This window comes from Agelaius phoeniceus, chromosome 1, assembly GCF_051311805.1.
Source record: "Agelaius phoeniceus isolate bAgePho1 chromosome 1, bAgePho1.hap1, whole genome shotgun sequence".
NCBI lineage: Eukaryota > Metazoa > Chordata > Aves > Passeriformes > Icteridae > Agelaius > Agelaius phoeniceus.
Genome location: NC_135265.1, coordinates 87,874,782 through 87,892,900, shown reverse-complemented (window position 1 = coordinate 87,892,900; position 18,119 = coordinate 87,874,782). Strand labels below are relative to the sequence as shown.

The following is an 18,119-nucleotide window of genomic DNA, read 5'->3' as shown; positions in this document are numbered from 1 at the left end:
GTACAAGTGACCTCATAAGTCATAAACCATGTGCAATTACACAGGCAGCACTAAACCACTACAGTAGTTCAAACAGTGTTTGTTAGTTGTTGTTATTACCTCTCCCAAGAGCTTAGTGCTATTGCTGTCTGTAGGCTGTGATTTACAGTAGTGTAATCACCTGAAAATACTGGGTTTGTTAAGCTTCTCAGGTAATACAAAAACCAGCCAAGCAATACTTACAGATACCAAATGGACTTAAAATATTTTTCTTGCCTGAAGATGTATTATTTTATTATGTTCCACCCATCCACAGACCACAGACAAAGTGGTCTTTCATTGGGGAACACTTACTATAAAAAGAGAATAATGAAGGAATTTCTTGACTTGTAGTATTAGTAGTATGACCACCATAGTGTGACTGAATGTTCAGTAACAACACAGATACCACTTGACTCTTGTTTAAATGAACACTAAGTCAGGGTTTTCCTCCTGAAACCTGACATCAAGTCTGTGGAACTCTCCTTTCTTGAAGTGATTCAGGAAGAAAAACTATGTGCTATTTGAGAATGTAAGCCACACACATTATTAGAAATTATAAGAGACCTTAAAATCCATTGGTTAGTTTTCTAGTAATAAATTACTGTTGCATGAATTTATTAAAGATTACTTAGCCCTTCAGGAAAATGATTGTAATCATGATTTTCAAGCTTTTTTTCTGAACAGGGTGGACTTGGAAAAACCTTTTTAAGCTTATACTGGTTAATTTTCAGTTTGATATTTTGCAATAGTAAAAAACCCTCCCCTTTGCTTACTTTAATTTTCCTCTGTCAAAGGAGATTAAGGCACATCTCCTTGAGTATGACTTCTCCTCCTGTCCTCCACGGAAGCCCATATATAGCAATTCCATAGGGATCTAGAACACTATGATGGGAGAAAGCCAAGAAATACAGGACAGTGAAATGGAGGGGCTCCAAAATGAGCTGGCCCAAGGCCTCTCTCAATTGAATTTTGCAGCTTTCTAGGATGTGAGGCCAAGGTCATTCTTATTTCAGATGCAGCAGAGGGAAGTGCTGGGGCAGGAAGTTTCCATGGGCACACACCTGCATTTTGAAACAGCAGTGAATAATCAAGGGAAGAGCCATGGAGCTCCAGCACCCTGTTTTCCCTTCCTCTGAAGAGCACAGAGGCAGCAGCTGTGGCTGTGATTGCTCCATTCCTGTCACAGCTCCCAGCAGATCCCTTCCCTTGGGAGCAGTTGGCTCTGCAGTCCCTGGCCCCACGGGCCCAGCCCCTGCCCCAGCTCAGCACCGGGGCCACACCAGGCAGTTCAGCTATGCTGATTCTGCTGCCCTGGGGCAACAGCTGCCTGCTTTGTCTTGGCCTTGGGGGCAAGCAGATCCACCCAAAGCTACTGCAGTCTTGAACAAAAACAGAAAACCCCACGGTAGGCTGGAGACAACTCCCATCTCCAGTGTTTACTGGGCCAGGGGCGTGTGCTGGGCAGGAAGCTGCACAGGAAAACAGGAACTTGGCCTCTGGGATAGGGTAAATGAGGCATGGAAAACGTGCTTTCCACCTGCCAACAAGACTGAGGCTAAAGCTCTGCCAGTTGGACTGCACCTTGAGAGTTGCAGGACAAGCTCACCTCTCATTAAAGGCAGTGGGATTTCTGTGGGCACCTAGCAACTGGTGTGCTGCAGGCCCTTAGAGGGGAATGACCGGGAACATCACAATGCAAACGTGTGTGAGGCTGAACCATCCATGGTCTGTGTGAAGTAATGCACTCAGGGGATACTTCCCACTCAGTAATGGTTGTACTCTAACAGATTACTCCTCACCCTGACTGCTGGCTTTTGCTTCAGTGATATGGCAGTGCTATTAGCCAAAACACATTCTCCCCAAGATTCAAATGGTATTCATTGCTGTTTCTCTTTTAAAAGCTTCCCTTTTGTCCTCTTCTCAATTTTAATTCAACTCATGTATGATTATCTAGATAATATCCTGTAAGTACTTTTACACATAAATGTACTTCTCAATTTTTACTTCTTCTAAAACTGTCAATAAAACACTTTAAAACCGCTCTGTGGCACAGGTAAGCTTTTCACTCATACATATTTTCTCTTAAATAAAGCAAGGGAGGTACTGCTCAGTTCTCTCATAGAAGGCACTGATGGGAGTAGAATTCCAAAGGAACCCAGCAGGACTGAATGCCATCGCACATGCTGGCCACTAGATCTGTTGTGTCCTCAGCTTCCTGCTAAATGAAACATGGTTTGATTGTTCCACATAGAAAGCTGTTGTTGATTGATATAATGCTGAATGGTGCTGGTGGATGATTCATCACTCTTGGCTAGACCATTGCACAACCTAATGAGTAAAAGGGAGGTACTACTGACTAGGAACAAAAAGCCAACAAGGGAAGAAATATGGAAGGGAAGAAAAGGGACTCTCATTGCCATCATATGGGCACAGAGCATTGAGAGAAGAGTTTTTTGCCAAATTTAAGCTGTATTTGATTTTCTGATGCTGATTCATTCAGCGAGACAGATTTTGAAAATAGAATGTATAAACACTGCATGGGAGAAATTAGCTGAGAAGCAACATCTTTATATAGAGTGCAGGAGTGCAAGGAACACTTCTGACAGTGGAGGAGCCTGGGCTCCTACACAGTCATTCCCAAAGAATGTTAAAAATATTTGTGGGAGAGTACAAGCTTGTGAAATCGATTTTCTGAGCTGCTGTCTGCTTATTTAAAACAAAAATGATCTTACAGCAGTTCTATGTGTTTCCTTTTCATATCAGTGTTAAGCTTATCATATAAACACATGTTTGCTATGTAATGTAAATTTAAAATATCCATTATAAAACTCAATGCAAAGAGAATGTGACTTGGATGCTTGTTGGCATACAGAGAGATATCCTGTCTTATTCTTTTTTGTACTGTAATACACTTGTAGCATTATAGATATCTAGGGCTTTGAAGGATCTATTGTAAGCATGTCAAAGACTTCTAGAATTTGGTTTTGGCAATATTAGATCACAAAAACTGACGAATGAGTCCCACAAACTTACATTAAACAATGAAAGTTATTGTTTTTCCTGTTTTGGAGTTGAAATTAAACTAGCATTAATACACTCTGCATATTTATTCTTTCAATCAGAAAAAAAAAATCTTTACTATCATGTCTATAGAAAAATGCATTCAAAACATAGCTTAGACACTGAATAGTCACCACTGTGTGCTGCTTGTGCAGGCAAAGAGAAGAGTGTGCCTTGCACAAGATCCTGATGGATGGTGGAGTTTGCTGAGTCAGGAGTGCTGTGTCCTGACCAGCACCTCAGCTCCCCAGGGACCTGGGGAGTCCAGGACTAACTATGGCACCAGTGTTCCACTGGGCAGTTTTGCACGTGGGGCAAGAGCATTCCCACAGCAAGTGGCCAGTTGTAGTGCCACCACTACAGGACTGTTGATGGAGTGTGGGAGTGAAGGCTGTGTAACTAGGGGCTAGGTACAGCTGAGACTGAACTTGGAGTCCAGATTACTACCTAGCAAGAGTTTAAGGCTGGGACAAAGACTCAGAAGTGGGAAGACAGTAGCTTGTCATAAGAAAGAAGACAGAAAGAAAGAATAAGCAGAAAACCCTCTGCCCCTTTGCCCCTAGACTTAGTTTCAGGAAGTCATGGTCATTCTTATGCTGGAGTGTTGGCATGTACCTGTCAGCCATTCCCCCAGCAAGAGTCCAAACTTTCTTAGAGTCTCCTTCTTCTAAAGTATGACAATGTTCTGTTGCTCTCAAGTATTCTTTTGGTGTCTCATGGTGCTAAATTCAGTGTTCTAATGTAGAAGGTCTTGCTTTGCTGAAGGCCATCTGGGTGTCAGAATGCCAATGGAGAGTGGAACTCCTGCTTCTTACCTTTTTTTTTTAAACACTGGGAAATTAGTACTTTCTTCATACTAATTAATATAAATACTGTAATCACTAGGAAAGGTAGAAGAATATTTAGGCTGTAAAATGAAGCACTCAAAAACTGTCATGATTAAGAGTTACACAGTGATTTGACTGGATCCTGTTACACATGTTCACAGATGAACACGTAACAAGCAATGTATTTTACAAGCAAGTTTGAGTCCAACTTTATTTATGTTGGCAGTTAATTAAATACAAACATTTATGTCTTCATTTCCACAGTGCCACAGAACCCTGAAAAGTCATTACAACAGCAGCACTTGCTGGGTATTTCAGCTTCATTTTACAGATGGGACAACTTCATAGCCAAGTGGCAAGCACATCTGGTAAGGCAGGTTTAGACATTTGGATATCTTGTTACCTTTTCCTTAAATCAAACGACAGTTTCTTCTGAGCCAGGGTAGTACATAAAATATACAGGGTGGAGATGAAATCCTGTCTTTACAGAAATTAATATAAATTATAGTACATGAGACATTTTAGTACAGATACATATCCTTACGGTCTAAGTTATTCTGTTCACCAAACTAAATTGCTAACAAATTGGGAAACTAACAAATATCAGCATTTGTGAAAATTAAATCCATATGTTCTTCAAATGCCTGTATCATCAACTACTTCCAGATGTAAAAATCCATGGGTAGTTTTAAAAAATCTCAGTCCCACGGTCAGTTTCCACCATGATACTCCAAATGAGCACTGTTCACAAGCAATATGCAAGAATATTTAGTCTGTTCAGGAAACAATACTTGTTGCTTTCCTTAGAGCCAGGTATCCTGTAACCACATCTGAAGGGAGCATCCGAATATAGGCAAATTCTTCGATAGTACTAAATCTTAGCTTGCTCTGTGGGTCTGTGTAATTTGCCTGAAAAAGAAACAATGGCAGAGATATGATTCAAATAAAATTTCTAATCATAATAGCAAAATAAGTAACTTAATCACAAGACCACAAAGCAGTGAGTTTCTCTTCCTAACAACAGCACTGCTGTTCTACCACGTGGCCACAAGTCTTTTTTTCTTTCTTCTCATGTGAGGACTTATGAGAAGTTAACAGACCCCCTACAAAATCAGATTAGAAATGCATTAAACATAACAGAGGGCTGAAGTAAGCTTCCTATAAAACACAGTGCAAAAGAAATTCCTCAACTCTCTAAACTCACCCTAGCAACTCTGTGCCTTGTGCAGTCTCTCTCAAGGCAGCTCTCCAAAGAGTCAGGCTGTTGCCAATAAATTACCCACAAAGAGGCTGAATTATGGGTGCTCTGATAGCTTTGGACTGCCTTTCTCTTGCTGCATACAACTTAGCTTTTAATTTACTTTAAAGTGGTTGTTAAAGCTAGGGAGTCTCAGCTTATGGTTCTGTGACTGAACTGATAAGAGATTTGAACCCAGCATTGTGGTTTGCTCCAGATGCCTGCTTTCAGGATAGCAGCCTGGCCAGCTCACCCTGGGCTACGCTTGTATCCTCTGCTATATTTGGACCCTGGGTGCCTGGGAGCGGTGCCAGTTTCCTTCTATCCTCTCCCTTTCCTTGTTGCTACAGAAACCTGGAGCTTGGCTGAGCTCAGGGGTAGGCCAGGAGGCTGCACTGGGGGAAGGCAGGCATCAGGGCATTGCCTCTCCACACTCAGCCTCCAGGACAATCCCTGCCTCTTCAGCATTGGATGACCAAGTGCCTGCCAAGGCTCCAAAAGTGTCTTCTGTGCCTTTCCTTAGCACGAGATGGTGGCAGGCTGCAAGGCACAGGCAGTTGAGATCCCTCAAGGCATTGATACTAAAAATAGGAAAGGCCAGAAAGAGTTGGAGTAGTCCCCCATGCCACACAGTGATAGTGCAGAGCTCTCTACATTTTTATGTTGGAAAGCACCTGTTGACCATGGTAACAGTCCAGCCAATCATTTGGTCTGATATGACTTGGAAAATTTAGTGTTATTTGTAGCTTTGTTTTCTTTACAAAGAAATGCTGCCAGGTTAATTAAATGTAGTCAGCTAACAGTTCAAGCCATCAATTAAGTTTCAAACAAATGGCAAAGTTAGAACATTAGGAGGTATAAATTTATACAGCAGGTATAAATTTACTTTTATTTCACTCTTTACATCTGGCCTCATGTAAGAAAAAGCTAAGCAATTAGACTGCTTTTCAAATGTGCATAATTCTGTAATAGAGTAACCAAGCAATATCTGCAATTTGTATTGTGCACTGATCTAAGTTAAAAATATTATGGCAGCTCTTGACTGTTCTGGTATTATGTATTGGGCTGTAGTGTTTGCAGACACTCATGTATCATAACCAGCCATTCATGCCATGGCTTCAGCTTGAAAACAAACTTTACCAATACTCCAGCAATAATTAGAGATTAGAATATAAAATTAAGATGAATTTGCAAAGAAAAAACTCTGTCATGTTTAAAAACTAAATCAAAGGCCATGGAGACATGCTCTTAAAGTACAATAAACTAGGTATCTCAATCTGTTTCTATAGTAACAGGTCTGATCAATTTTCAGAAAAGGAAGAGAAATGGTAACATTTGAAGGTTTGGGCTTCTTGTTTTTTTGGATTTTTTTTAATCTGCTTTACAATAAATTACTCTGTTTTGAATGTTAAAATATCTAAATATTCATTTTGCAAGTTTGGAAATAATAGGTTTATTTTGCAGTGTCAATACAGCATATAATAGCTTTAGAATTCTAGGCTGCCTTACAAATATAAATTGGCTGTTCTGCTGAGACCATTGGTAAATTTAATTCCATTTGTGCTACACACAGAAAGAGAAGAGATCAGTAGAATTTAATTGTGGCATCTAATATGAGAGCAAGTATGCTGATTGAGAATGTTTTAATACACTTCTCTTTTTGTATCTAGTAGACAATTTAATTCTTCCCTAAATGGGTAATGCTAAGGAATACTTTCCCCCCCCCACAAGGGGAATCCAGCATTCCCACAGAAAATATATTCTTACACAAATGCTTTTATATTTTACACAGAAAATACAGGGGCATTTTTCTAATACCACATTTCTACAATATTCTATTGTCCCACATATGCTCCTACTAGGACATGATCTTGAAAGCATATTTAGTGCTTCTTATGAAACATTTCTAGCCTAGCAATTTAAAGGGCACACTGTCTCAGCTATTTTAATAACAAAGGGGTTTTTTAAATGTGGTAATTTTATCATAGTCTGGAGAAACCTTTCAGGCCAGGTAAAATAGGAAACTCGACTCAGAATGCAATTAGAGGATGGAAAATAAAGGGGAAAAAGTGGAAAGAGAAGAAAAGAAAACAAAAGCAGCACTGAATGGATTTGTATAGAGAGTATCTATACTAAGCTAGAGTAGTTACAGCACTTAAATCACTGATGGAAAAGAGGTGCTGGTAAAGAAGAGCTGAGGAACTGAGAGAATTTCCTAAGGTTTAACTGACCTTTCACTGGTAGGGATGTGGTCTTCACTCTCATCTATACCCTGCACCATCAGCTCACTATAGGTGCAATGACTCATTAGTTTTGAAATACATCAAAGGTTAGTGCTGGAAAGCATTATCTGGTTCCTTGGAGATGGGGCAGGAGTCTGTCTGGCTGGAGGGAATTACCTTCCCTGGGTTTGTGAGCATTCTCTTCCATTTGCTGTCTGCCAGTTCATGTGTGAGGGAAATGTTGCTTTTCCACTCCCTCTTGAACACCAACGGTTACCAACCTTTATCTGAGCAACTCACTGCCTTTCCAAACCACATTCAGAGGCACAGGCTGGACACATGCCACCTCATAGATGCCTCATTTAAATGTGTTACTTAAAAAATAAAGTCTAAGAAAATATATGCTACCAAATCAAGATCAAATGCTTGGATGTGCAGGATTACAGTTGGAGCTATAGCTATTCTTTGATGCCTTACACTAAATATTCACTATAAGGCAGCCCTCAGTTAAGTGCTCACACATTTTCTGTTCTAATGAGGACTTTTTGCCTAATTCAGTGCACAGAATGCAGGGTGGTATGCTAACCTGCATAACAAATATGTACCTTTAAGGACATCTCCAGGAGGTGATATCAAGCCTGTGAAGGTGCTACTAGGGCTAGTGCCCTATGGGTGAGAAGCAGATTAAACTGAGGGAAGTGACACAGAAATTCTGTGCAAGGCTCTTTGATATTACAAAGTTTTCATTAGTGTATCTATTTAGTGTAACCATTACTTAAGCATTTTTTTTCCAAAATCCAACATTCCCATTCATTTCAATTGTAAGAAATGCACAGACTTCTGCAAAATAAATCACTGGTTAAAAGGTGAAAAGTGAAAAGATACACTGTAACTAATACCTGTGTTGTTGTAAGTAAAATTATTCATGAAACATAGGAACAGTTTCAACAGGAGATGCAAAATTTTTGCTGGGCAGAATTCAATGACTTTACTCCTGTTTTGTGTCAACAGCTACCTTGGGGAATTCAGGCACCAAATTGTAACTACCAGGACTTTCTGGAGTATGTGCAAACTGTATCTAAGTCAAATGTGGTATGGTGTTTTTTCCCTTTCTCCTCTTTCTTTAACAAAAACATGTAAAAGAGCCCATCTGTGACACACAGGCTATACATCTGCCAAACTTCAACTTCCAGCTCTGAAGCATAGAGGTATCTGAAATTCTCAACAGTCTATGCCAAGTGTCTGTTTCAGGCTGATTTGTTTGAGGCAAAGTTTGAGAGCAGTGATAACAAGGTTGGGGTTTTTTTTTTAACCTGGTGGAAAAGAGGACAAACAATAAAATTTTGCCTAATCTTATTATTTAAACTTGCTGAGCCATCTTTTTAAAACTTCCTCTACAAGATACAATGAAATAAGTCCACATCAGGCAAACAGCATGGAAAGTTTCAGTCAGTGTGGGTATACCTTGGCAAAGAAGTCAACAGTAATGGAGACTGTGAACTACCAGCTTTCCCTGCAGCTATTTTAAGAATTAGAAATCATGGGCACCAATGTAAATTCTACAGGTGAGAAAGAGGTGTCAGAGGAGTTACTTGGCAGGACAAGGTATTTAGTCTGTCCTGACCTCTATTAACAACCTAAGGATTTTGTGATGTAGTGACAAGTATTTGGGGTTTGGTTATAAATCACTGGATAATTATTAAGCCCAATTCTGAATAGGAACGTCAGCATATACATCTTTTACAAAACAAGCACTATTTCATTGTGGAAGGTGAGATGTCAATTTTGAGGGATAAAAAAAATACTTACCGGAAGTCCTGAGATGTCTGAGTATTTCTTAGCAGGTTTAAAAGAAGGAGGAGCATCAATATTAAAATCTAGAGAGAAACAAAGGCATAAACTCAGTGTCTCACATATATATGTGTGTGTATATATATATATATATATATATTCTATAACATAAACTTACTGTCTGAGGTTTCTATTAACTAGCAACACTAAGGCAAAGAAATATGAAGCAGAATCACCTCTACAACATTTACCCTGTGTTAGCATGTAAATCACAACCTGATCCTGCTCATCTATTAATAGAGTTCAGCAAGCAGAACTGCCCTCTCCAGAAGGAAAATGCCAGAGACATTTGAAATGTGTCTATTTCTTCCAAGTCTTAATGAATTCCCTTGCAGTCAGTCACATGCAAAGAATAACCATTATCAAATGCATACTGTATGTTAAGACTGTGAAACATTGCTCAAGATTGCAGCTCTGAAATACTATAATCCAGAAAAGCAAAGTAATCTTTTAAATCAGTTAAATCTTTAAGCATGTACCACTTTAAGCCCAGTCAATGACCTAGAAAATTGTCTGAATGTTTAAACTGAGGGTTGGAAATTGCTGTTCTTTGGTGCCCTTTAGATAGCAATTATCATTCATAAACTTTTTTTAAGATACAGTTCGTATGCTTAAGTAGTTAAATCCTCAATTTTGGATGTTTACAAAAATATCTTGTACCTGAATGATTTCTTTCCTCTTTCCTGATCTCCCTTGCAATTCATTCAGATGCTATGTTCAATTCAAACACTCCATCCATATCAAATTTCTAACCCATCATCTCATAATTCAAAAGACCCTAATGCCACAGACAACTGGTTTTAAATATGAAGCTGAATTTCTTTTCCTTCCTTCTTATAAAAAATACTGCAAATTTCTGGTTGCAAACAGAGCAGAGTAGAAATAGCAACATCAGCAGATTGTCAGTTACAATGGCCAGGAACACACAGTAGTCTGCATTTTTCTGTAACAGTTGCGTCTAAAACACTTCAAAAAACGGCAAGCTATTTTTGGATAAAGCACCAAGTCTGACAAAAAGTGAATGCATATTCTCAGTTTTGAAATGCCTCCACTTGCCTAAATAAAATCTGAGGATTGCATTCTGCTGGCAGCTACGTTCAATAGTATCCTACTTTATAAGCAGACTTGAAGAGTATCTAGATTAAGACCACTGCTGTAACTCTGCTCCTGTGGATGTAACCAGCTAGGACTGCTAATCAGCACTGCTAATAGTGTAGTTTCAGCTGTGATGCACTAAAGAGAGGATGTAGGATTTAAATCTCCCAAGAATCTAGGATAAGGAGCTGGATAGGAAGCTTGGGCTGAGGTCTAAGCTACTGCAGGTATGTGGCTTAGCAGAAACTATTTGAAAAGTACTCAAATATAGCTAATCAAGTAGCAGCCACCCACCAAAAGACCTCTGGACTGTACAAAGGAAGAGGTGCCTAACCAGTGAAAAGGTGACAAAAATCTCTTGGGAATAAGGGTTTCTGACTTGGTTTGGATAAATATTTTTTCCTTATTAAACTCTCCGCCCAGATGTATTTGAACTTCACCATGATACTCCAAATTATTTGCTTCTCCTCACTTTCCACTTAGGGCTGATGAGTGCAATTGGAGCAATCTTAAATGTACCACTGGACCCTGTCCAAGCAGGATACTGCATGCACTGATGAAATAATTTAGGTTAGTTTTAAAGAAAGTTATTTGTGTGGATTCTATTATTTATAAATACATGCAAAGAGTCTAAGCAGCTTACAGCTAGGATCATTTAGTTGCCATGGCAATGCCCTTTCAGAAGCAAGAATTTGTTTTAGGTTCTTCCATGTTCTGTTCTTCTTGCCAGCTGCTGCTCCACCAATGCCGGAGTGCTAGAATTAAAAATATGGTGTTTAGAGAAAAAAATAAAGAATACTCTTTCAGAGCATGACACTTCCATTTCATAGTCTTTCTGATATGTCTCATCTTGTTGTGAACCATTTGTTATTCTCACTTATTTCATCAGCAGGCTACTATACTGTACACTCTAATCTTGGTTGCAAGCAAAAACAAAGCTTTTTGGACTGTGTCAAAGCTTCTATGTTTCCCATTAACTGAAGGAAATTAAAATCTGTTTTTTACATGGAAATAGAAAATCAATGTGGTTAGGCTTAGCCTGAGATTACAGGATTCTGTATGTACTTCCCATCGTATTAGAAGTTATTACTATGAAGTTGTTTCTAAAATTGTGATTATACAGCTAAATTTTCTCTCTCCTTTTTATGGCAAATTACAGGTGCAGCTCTTTTACAAATTATCCATGACTGCAGAAAACACAACTGATCTTGCAAAATGTAATGAATACTGAGAAACTTTCTGGAAATTTTATTTTTCTTTCAAAGGCTAGAAGACAGAATAATAGAAAAAGAATAATAAATAGAATGTTGGCTGCCAAGACAATTTTGCATTTTGAAAGGAACACTAATGGAAGGCTTGCCACAGGTACTATAATGGCAGCTGCAGTTATCAAATGCGATTGCTACAGAGTAATTTATTTATGTCCCTCCAGAGACAGAAGCTGCACAACATACTGTACTACTTCTAAATGATCAAAGGACACAGATTTACAGCTTAACTTCAGAAAAAGAAAATGTTCTTACAATTGAGAAGTTGCTATTTCTGTTAATAATTACTACTTGCCCCATGAGTCTCATTGAAACTCAGCGAAGTTCTGTAAACACACTTTTGCTTTGAATGTTTATAAATTAACCACTTAAATTGATGAGGATGACAGGAGGAAGGATTCAATGAGAAAGGGTTTTTTGTAGACATAAGATATATTCAGAAAAGATGCTCACAAGCTGATGCTATAATGGGTTTTGGTGATGGATATCTGATTTAAAAGATAGAAGCAAATATTTGCTCTGAGGGTAACACCTTAGTCATCTAAAGATCATTGCATAATAGAGACTGCTACAGCATGAGAGGAAACTACATGTACTTCCACACCACTAATTCAAATTCATTGCATGAATTTTCCCCCAAATCACTGCAAAATGATTTTTTGTTCAGTACTCTCAAAACCAACCTGTTTTTATATGAACTTATGCCTCCTAAAAATGGGGCTGAGCATCACCTCACATACCTACTATGAAAAGGCAACAACTGCCAAGCACATATGAACCAAATGAAGTTCAGAGAAAGCTGGAGCTAGGACAGGTGGAGCTACTGCTTTACAGCAGCTATTGCTTTACGCAAGTGTCAGAAAGTCTTTTTCCCCTCACCCTTTGCCAAAGGATGTAAATTCCAATCAGAAAGTTTAGGAAAAGGTAATTTCTTCCTCCTTCTCTCAAGTCTATCCTCTGCAGTGAGCTAATGGTTCAAACTTGGGCATACATATGAGAGAGAGAGACACTATTTGATTTATTTTCTTCCTTTTAAAGCAAATTAGGCTGGAAAGATGCAAAAATCCATCCAAATTGTTACTGCCAGGTCATACCAATGAAATGCTGATTAACACGCAATGCATTTCTTCTCAAATTAGTTACTGTATTGGAGGGGACAATTTCATGGTTCTTATTATAACTGCCTATTATTTCTGCAGCGGTTGCCAAAGACCGTGTACATTCATTATTATTTCAAGCATGCAGACATTAGTGTTGCCTCTTAGGAAATGGTGACATCCCTCTAAGAACTGAAGGATCAGCTCAGGGCTTCATAGATATTTAAATCCTATGTGGAAGCTACATGGGATGCCTCTGGGCACAAAAGGAGCTTTTGCAATAAGCCCCATTTCTCAAAGATGCTGGTGCTTGCTGGAGGATTAATGAGCAAAGTATAGGGTTGTTTGAATGCCCCTCTCTTGACTGAAGTTGTCTGCAAAGCAGATGTAGAGCAACTCACATGTCAGAGATTAATTTCATAGCCCCTGCCAAACCTGTGCTTAGTGAGCTGTGCGTTGCCCGATTACTCATTATGTGCTGTGGGATATTGTATCTTGTTCATGCAGAGTGAAATCTGGGACAAAATCCTTCTTTCTAAGTACTGGCTTAGGACCAGCAGTCTGAGAGGTTTGCTTGTCTAGAAAGCATTTGTACAGTGTGCCAATGAGTTGGCCTTGGCACAGCAAGATAAAAAGATATCAAAAACAAACCCAGCATTACTAATTTAATCTTCTTCACCTTCTCTCCTAGTTTAACCCTCAGAGTGATAGGAGCCTGCATTTCATCAGCTGTCAGTGTTTACATGACTGCATGCTGGCAGGCCAGACTTCTAGGGGGCACAGAGCATTTTGCTTCTAAATCTAGCCATGATTGGAAGAAGACACCACAAATCTGTTAAGAGTTTCAGGGACCAGAAGAAGAGCAAAATGCCATTTGCTAATGACTCTGGCTAATTTCTAGCTCAACTGCTTTGCAGCCTCCCTTGACTTGGAACTGGAACATGGGATTCATACATTCATAGGATTAATTGTTCCTTTCTAGCTATGGTAGTTTGTGAGATACTATATCATAAAACTTCCACACTTACCTATACCTAACAGGTTTCCTCACCCTGTTCCAGAATTTAATAGAACAGTTCTGCCTCTGGACCAATGCCATTCTCATGCTATAATACAGTGTGTACTTTAGACCATGGTGTTACATGGATTGAGGTGAATTTCTTAAAAATTGTCAACCTTTTATTTGGCTATTAAGCTTATTTTCTTAATATTTACACTAGGAACATGGTTAAATAGAATCCTATTTAAGTATTTTATGGGAAAAGTTTGAAATTTCAAATTGTTCAAATAATATACTTACGACGAAGTTTGGGTCTTTGAATGGTAACGGCTTGGCAGCAGTTTCCACTGATCCTGTGCTGGAGTCTGTGTTCAGAAGTTTATTTTCACTCACAGCCTCTCCACCTGCACTCTGCAGACAAAATAGTCTTAGTGCTTGTTACTCTGAGCAAGTTTAACTAGAGATGGAGGCATCTGCTGTACTACCTACTTGTTGCCTTTTTGCTCTCCTATCTCTTTTGCATCTAAAGATGTTGTATGCCAAGAGTGATGAAGCATGAAACAGAGTATTTCTCAATCAATTTACAACTGACACACAAAAGGGAGGAGGGGAATAGAGTGGCCAAAGCCCACTGAGTAAAAACTGCATGGGGTTTATTGCAGTATTAATAAAAGCCACCTCATCTCACTTGATAAAGTGCAAGACAGAGTATGTGCAACCCAAAACAGCAGAAATGTACACTTTTTTAGAATGTTCTGTATAAAGTATTAACAGGAATATATAAAATTTATAAAAAGGCTTTTCATCAACTTTCTAAAGAAAAATGAATTAATAATTTTATTCTTCATCCTTGGTGCCAGCTGTGCTTGAACGAGGATGGAGAAAAAGTATTTTATTATATATTATTTTTATATGCAAGCTTCACAAAATCTACATTGGTGCTAGTTAGTATTTTCTAGGTTTTCTTTATGGTTTGTTTACTTATTTAGCAGGAAGAGCAGTCAGAAAAGATGTGTGTGACTGGAAAGCTAAAAAAGTCGTGTGGCAGTCTAAGCAATTTCTGATAATTCTGCACGGCTGAGTTTATGGGTTTTTAAAAATTTGTTAGTGACCTGTAAGGCTCCACATTACCAGAATTAGCCCATGCTACACACATAAATATTTATTTGAAATCCTCATCTACCCCAAAGTCGGTGCAAATTTTGCCACTGAGTTTGGTAGTTTAGACAGTAGGAATTCATACCTTGTTTTTTTTTTACTTGGAGTAAAAGCTTGGCTAAAAGCTAAGTCAGTATTTACTGAGTGGATGGTTAAAATGTTCTTTCATGTTATGTTTAGACAGATAATACTTAGGGGAAAAAATGCTTTCCTGTAAAAACCTTTTGTGTTGATACAATACTCATTTAAGTATGAAAAAAAGGACTGCTATTATTTGTGGCTTATTGGAAGCACCTCTACAAACTGGGCTATAGAGCAAAGGCCATGATTCAGCATATCTTTCTCCATGTGACTACAGGGGAAGTGTTTTTACTCTTAATACATGCAGAAGTAATTACAGGATTAGGGACTAGGCAAGTTGAACTCTTAGGGGAAATACTCCAGTCATTCTACACTGCTTGTTTTCAACATAGCAAAGAGAGGTCTTAAATATTTGAAGTATAAAATAAAAAAGCAATGTTTCTAGTGCCTTACTAAAATAAAAATATGAATAGAAATAATCTGTTTTCAATCTGTAAATTCATATTACAGGAGATAAGGCAATAATAACATCAGCAGAAGCAACACATGAAGCCTGTAGCTTAAACTTGATTCTTCCATTGAGGACAGAAAACATTAAAAGGCAGTGACTGTCAGAGAAACAGAACAAATGCAGATGGATGTTTAGAAACATGTACATTATGTGGCAGTGAGCAGAGAAAATATCTTCATCAATCCTGAGTAAAGTGGCTTTATACACTGAGTTCCTAGGTTTCAAAGTATATTCTTGTACATGCATGCTTCCAGCACTTCAGATTTCAGCGGCAAACATTAGTCAGCTTTGAGAAAGACAAAACTTGAAATACCAGATTATTTTTCATGAATTCATTATCTCTGATACTGCTCATTATCAGTGTAAATTCTCTTAAGTAGAAGAATCAGCACTCAGATTTATTCTTCAAAGCATTCTTGCCTTTTCATTGGTACCATCTGGTTGGTTTTAAACCCAGTTCTACAGATAATTACTTTATCGCTTTTGCCCCTTCAGTGATCTTCTCCTAAGTATTCTGGTTTCTGTGAAACAGGCTTTGAGTAGTATTTCAACAATAACTCAAAATAGTAGCTAGTACTTTGAGACTCAGCAAATAAAAATAGTTAAATAGTAAAGGGGAAGAAACTTATACATATAGTCTGTAATTTCTGCAGCTGGATATACTTACATATTACCCTCACTGTCTTCAGTGGTTTCTTCTGTGTGGATTCAGTGCTAATCTTGCTGGTGCAGTGGGAAGGAAAGTAAGGAATTGTTCCTGGCAGGACAATTCCTGAATGTAAATATTATATGTAGTTTCTTTTCCGTATCAGCTCCTAAGGGATTTCAGGTATTAGAGCTGCTAAGAGTCAGGCTAGTTCTCATTACAGGACAGATGTTGATTTTGTTGGTGCCAGTATCCCTTGCATGGTGGCAGAGGCAGCATGATCTAGAGCAGCAACTGCTGCTTTTTGGGTTTGTTGCCCATCAAAGCATCAGGTTCATGGGATCACCCAAGTCATCCTCCAGTGCCAGTGAGACATAATGTCAGTAGTAGCCTCTGGATCTATCATGGACAATTTGAGAGCAGCAGTTTCCTGTCCAAGGCAAAGGGTGCAGGGCTGTAAAGCAGTTTTCATATCACTGAGGTATGCAGCTGATACCATGATTTCAGAGCCCTGCGACAGACTGGGAAGCAAATAAGACTGAGTATAATGATTCCAGTTAAATGCTGGGAACTGAGATAAAGACATACTGCAGAGGCATGCCAGTTCCCTCACTCAGCACTGCTTGTACAAAAACTCTGATTTTTAGCAACGGGACCATGGCAGAGAGATGCTCAGCTAATGTGCTTCTCTTTCTGGAAAAACATTAAAGAGTTGAGCAGAAGCACTGCTTCCCGAATAATGTGCTATTGCACAGAGGCGTGAACTCTGGCAGTACAGAGCTTTGAAAAGCTCGTCCCATGCAGCCTGCAGAAGTCTCAGCTGATATCCTTTGCAGCTTTATAGCCACAAACTGCAAGTGCCAATAAAATCTACAAATCTCTCTGGCCTATGTTTTAAACATCAGGATTTAAAGCACAGGAAACTTCATGTAATTTTTCAGGTTTGTTTTCTGAAAGTTTTTTAATGGCAGGGGATATGGATCTACCTTTGTTCTGCAAAACACATATTTCCTGAAAGTGAATAATACAGTGATAATACAAACTGTTATTTACGGCCTGAAAAGAGATTCCTCAGTGAACAATTACTGCACAGTAAAGGTAATATTTAACTTTTAATATCAGTTGAACAAATCTCTCCCAAATGTGCTTGTTCTCTTGGTCGTTTAGATTAGAAGACAGTTCATCCTTCACTGTCATGTGCTGGGACAAACAAACAGGAAGAATTCAAATGCCCTTTGTAGTCCTGCGAAGTGACGGTGGTGGTGTGAGCACAGTGAGGAAGTGTCTGTCACCAGGGAACACGCTCTGCTCAATGTGTGCTGTAACCCCCAGTCACGTGTGGGGCAGCTTCCCCTTCCTGCCCAGTCCACAGCCCATCCCCAGCACATTTTCCCTACCGAGCCACTCTCTTAGCTAACTCCCTCATCCCCAAACTCCTGGGATAATCCCAAATGCTTTCCTGTGGGGCTAAAAAGAAGGTGAAACCATGGGCTTGAAATGCTCAAAAGCGTCCTTAAAGTTTCTTTTTAACTGATCTTGTAAACAATCTTTATGGGAAATTCAATATACACTTCAAGAAGAGAGCAGCTTTTAACGTGTACTTTATAACTAAATTGTGTCTTTTAAATGGTAGTTTATGTAACTAGGGCTACAGGGAATTTGTGGTACATTAGTCACTAAGCAGTATGTTTTTCTCCATAGTCTGTTGAAGATCATAGCAACAAAGATTTTAGAGTGGCTTTACATTTACAGGCTACACCTGCATGGAAAAATGAAGATGTGACATCAGTACAGCTGAACATGCTTATGCTAGTTTTACCTCAAATAAGGATAAAAACACTGCAGTAAAGACTGCAGCTAAGTCATCACTAACTATCAGTAACTTATCCTCTCCCAGCACCTCCTTCTGTGGCTATTAATCCCCACTGAGTCCATGTTGCCACTTCTCATGTTACCCCTCTCTGTTCTTCTCCTCCTCCCAGTATCCCCAGGCACTGAACTACCTTGACTGGAATGGCATGTATTAAAAGTCATAAGCAGCAGGT

General features: G+C 39.0%; 1 protein-coding gene across 2 annotated transcripts in view; it reads right to left on the bottom strand.

Annotated features, from left to right (window-relative positions):
* Positions 1 to 4,090: 4,090 nt before the first annotated feature.
* INO80C (INO80 complex subunit C) overlaps positions 4,091 to 18,119 on the bottom strand; it is a 30,424-nt gene continuing 16,395 nt past the window's right edge. The window contains exons 2-5 of one of the 2 annotated variants that reach the window (XM_054637427.2): positions 13,979 to 14,089; positions 10,957 to 11,068; positions 9,177 to 9,244; positions 4,091 to 4,817 (exon numbers count right to left, since the gene is read on the bottom strand). In XM_054637427.2, the coding sequence (XP_054493402.2) occupies positions 4,686 to 4,817; positions 9,177 to 9,244; positions 10,957 to 11,068; positions 13,979 to 14,089 (423 nt within the window). In that variant the 3' untranslated portion in view covers positions 4,091 to 4,685. The remainder of the gene's footprint in view (positions 4,818 to 9,176; positions 9,245 to 10,956; positions 11,069 to 13,978; positions 14,090 to 18,119) is intronic. The other variant, XM_077182798.1, reaches the window with a different exon arrangement.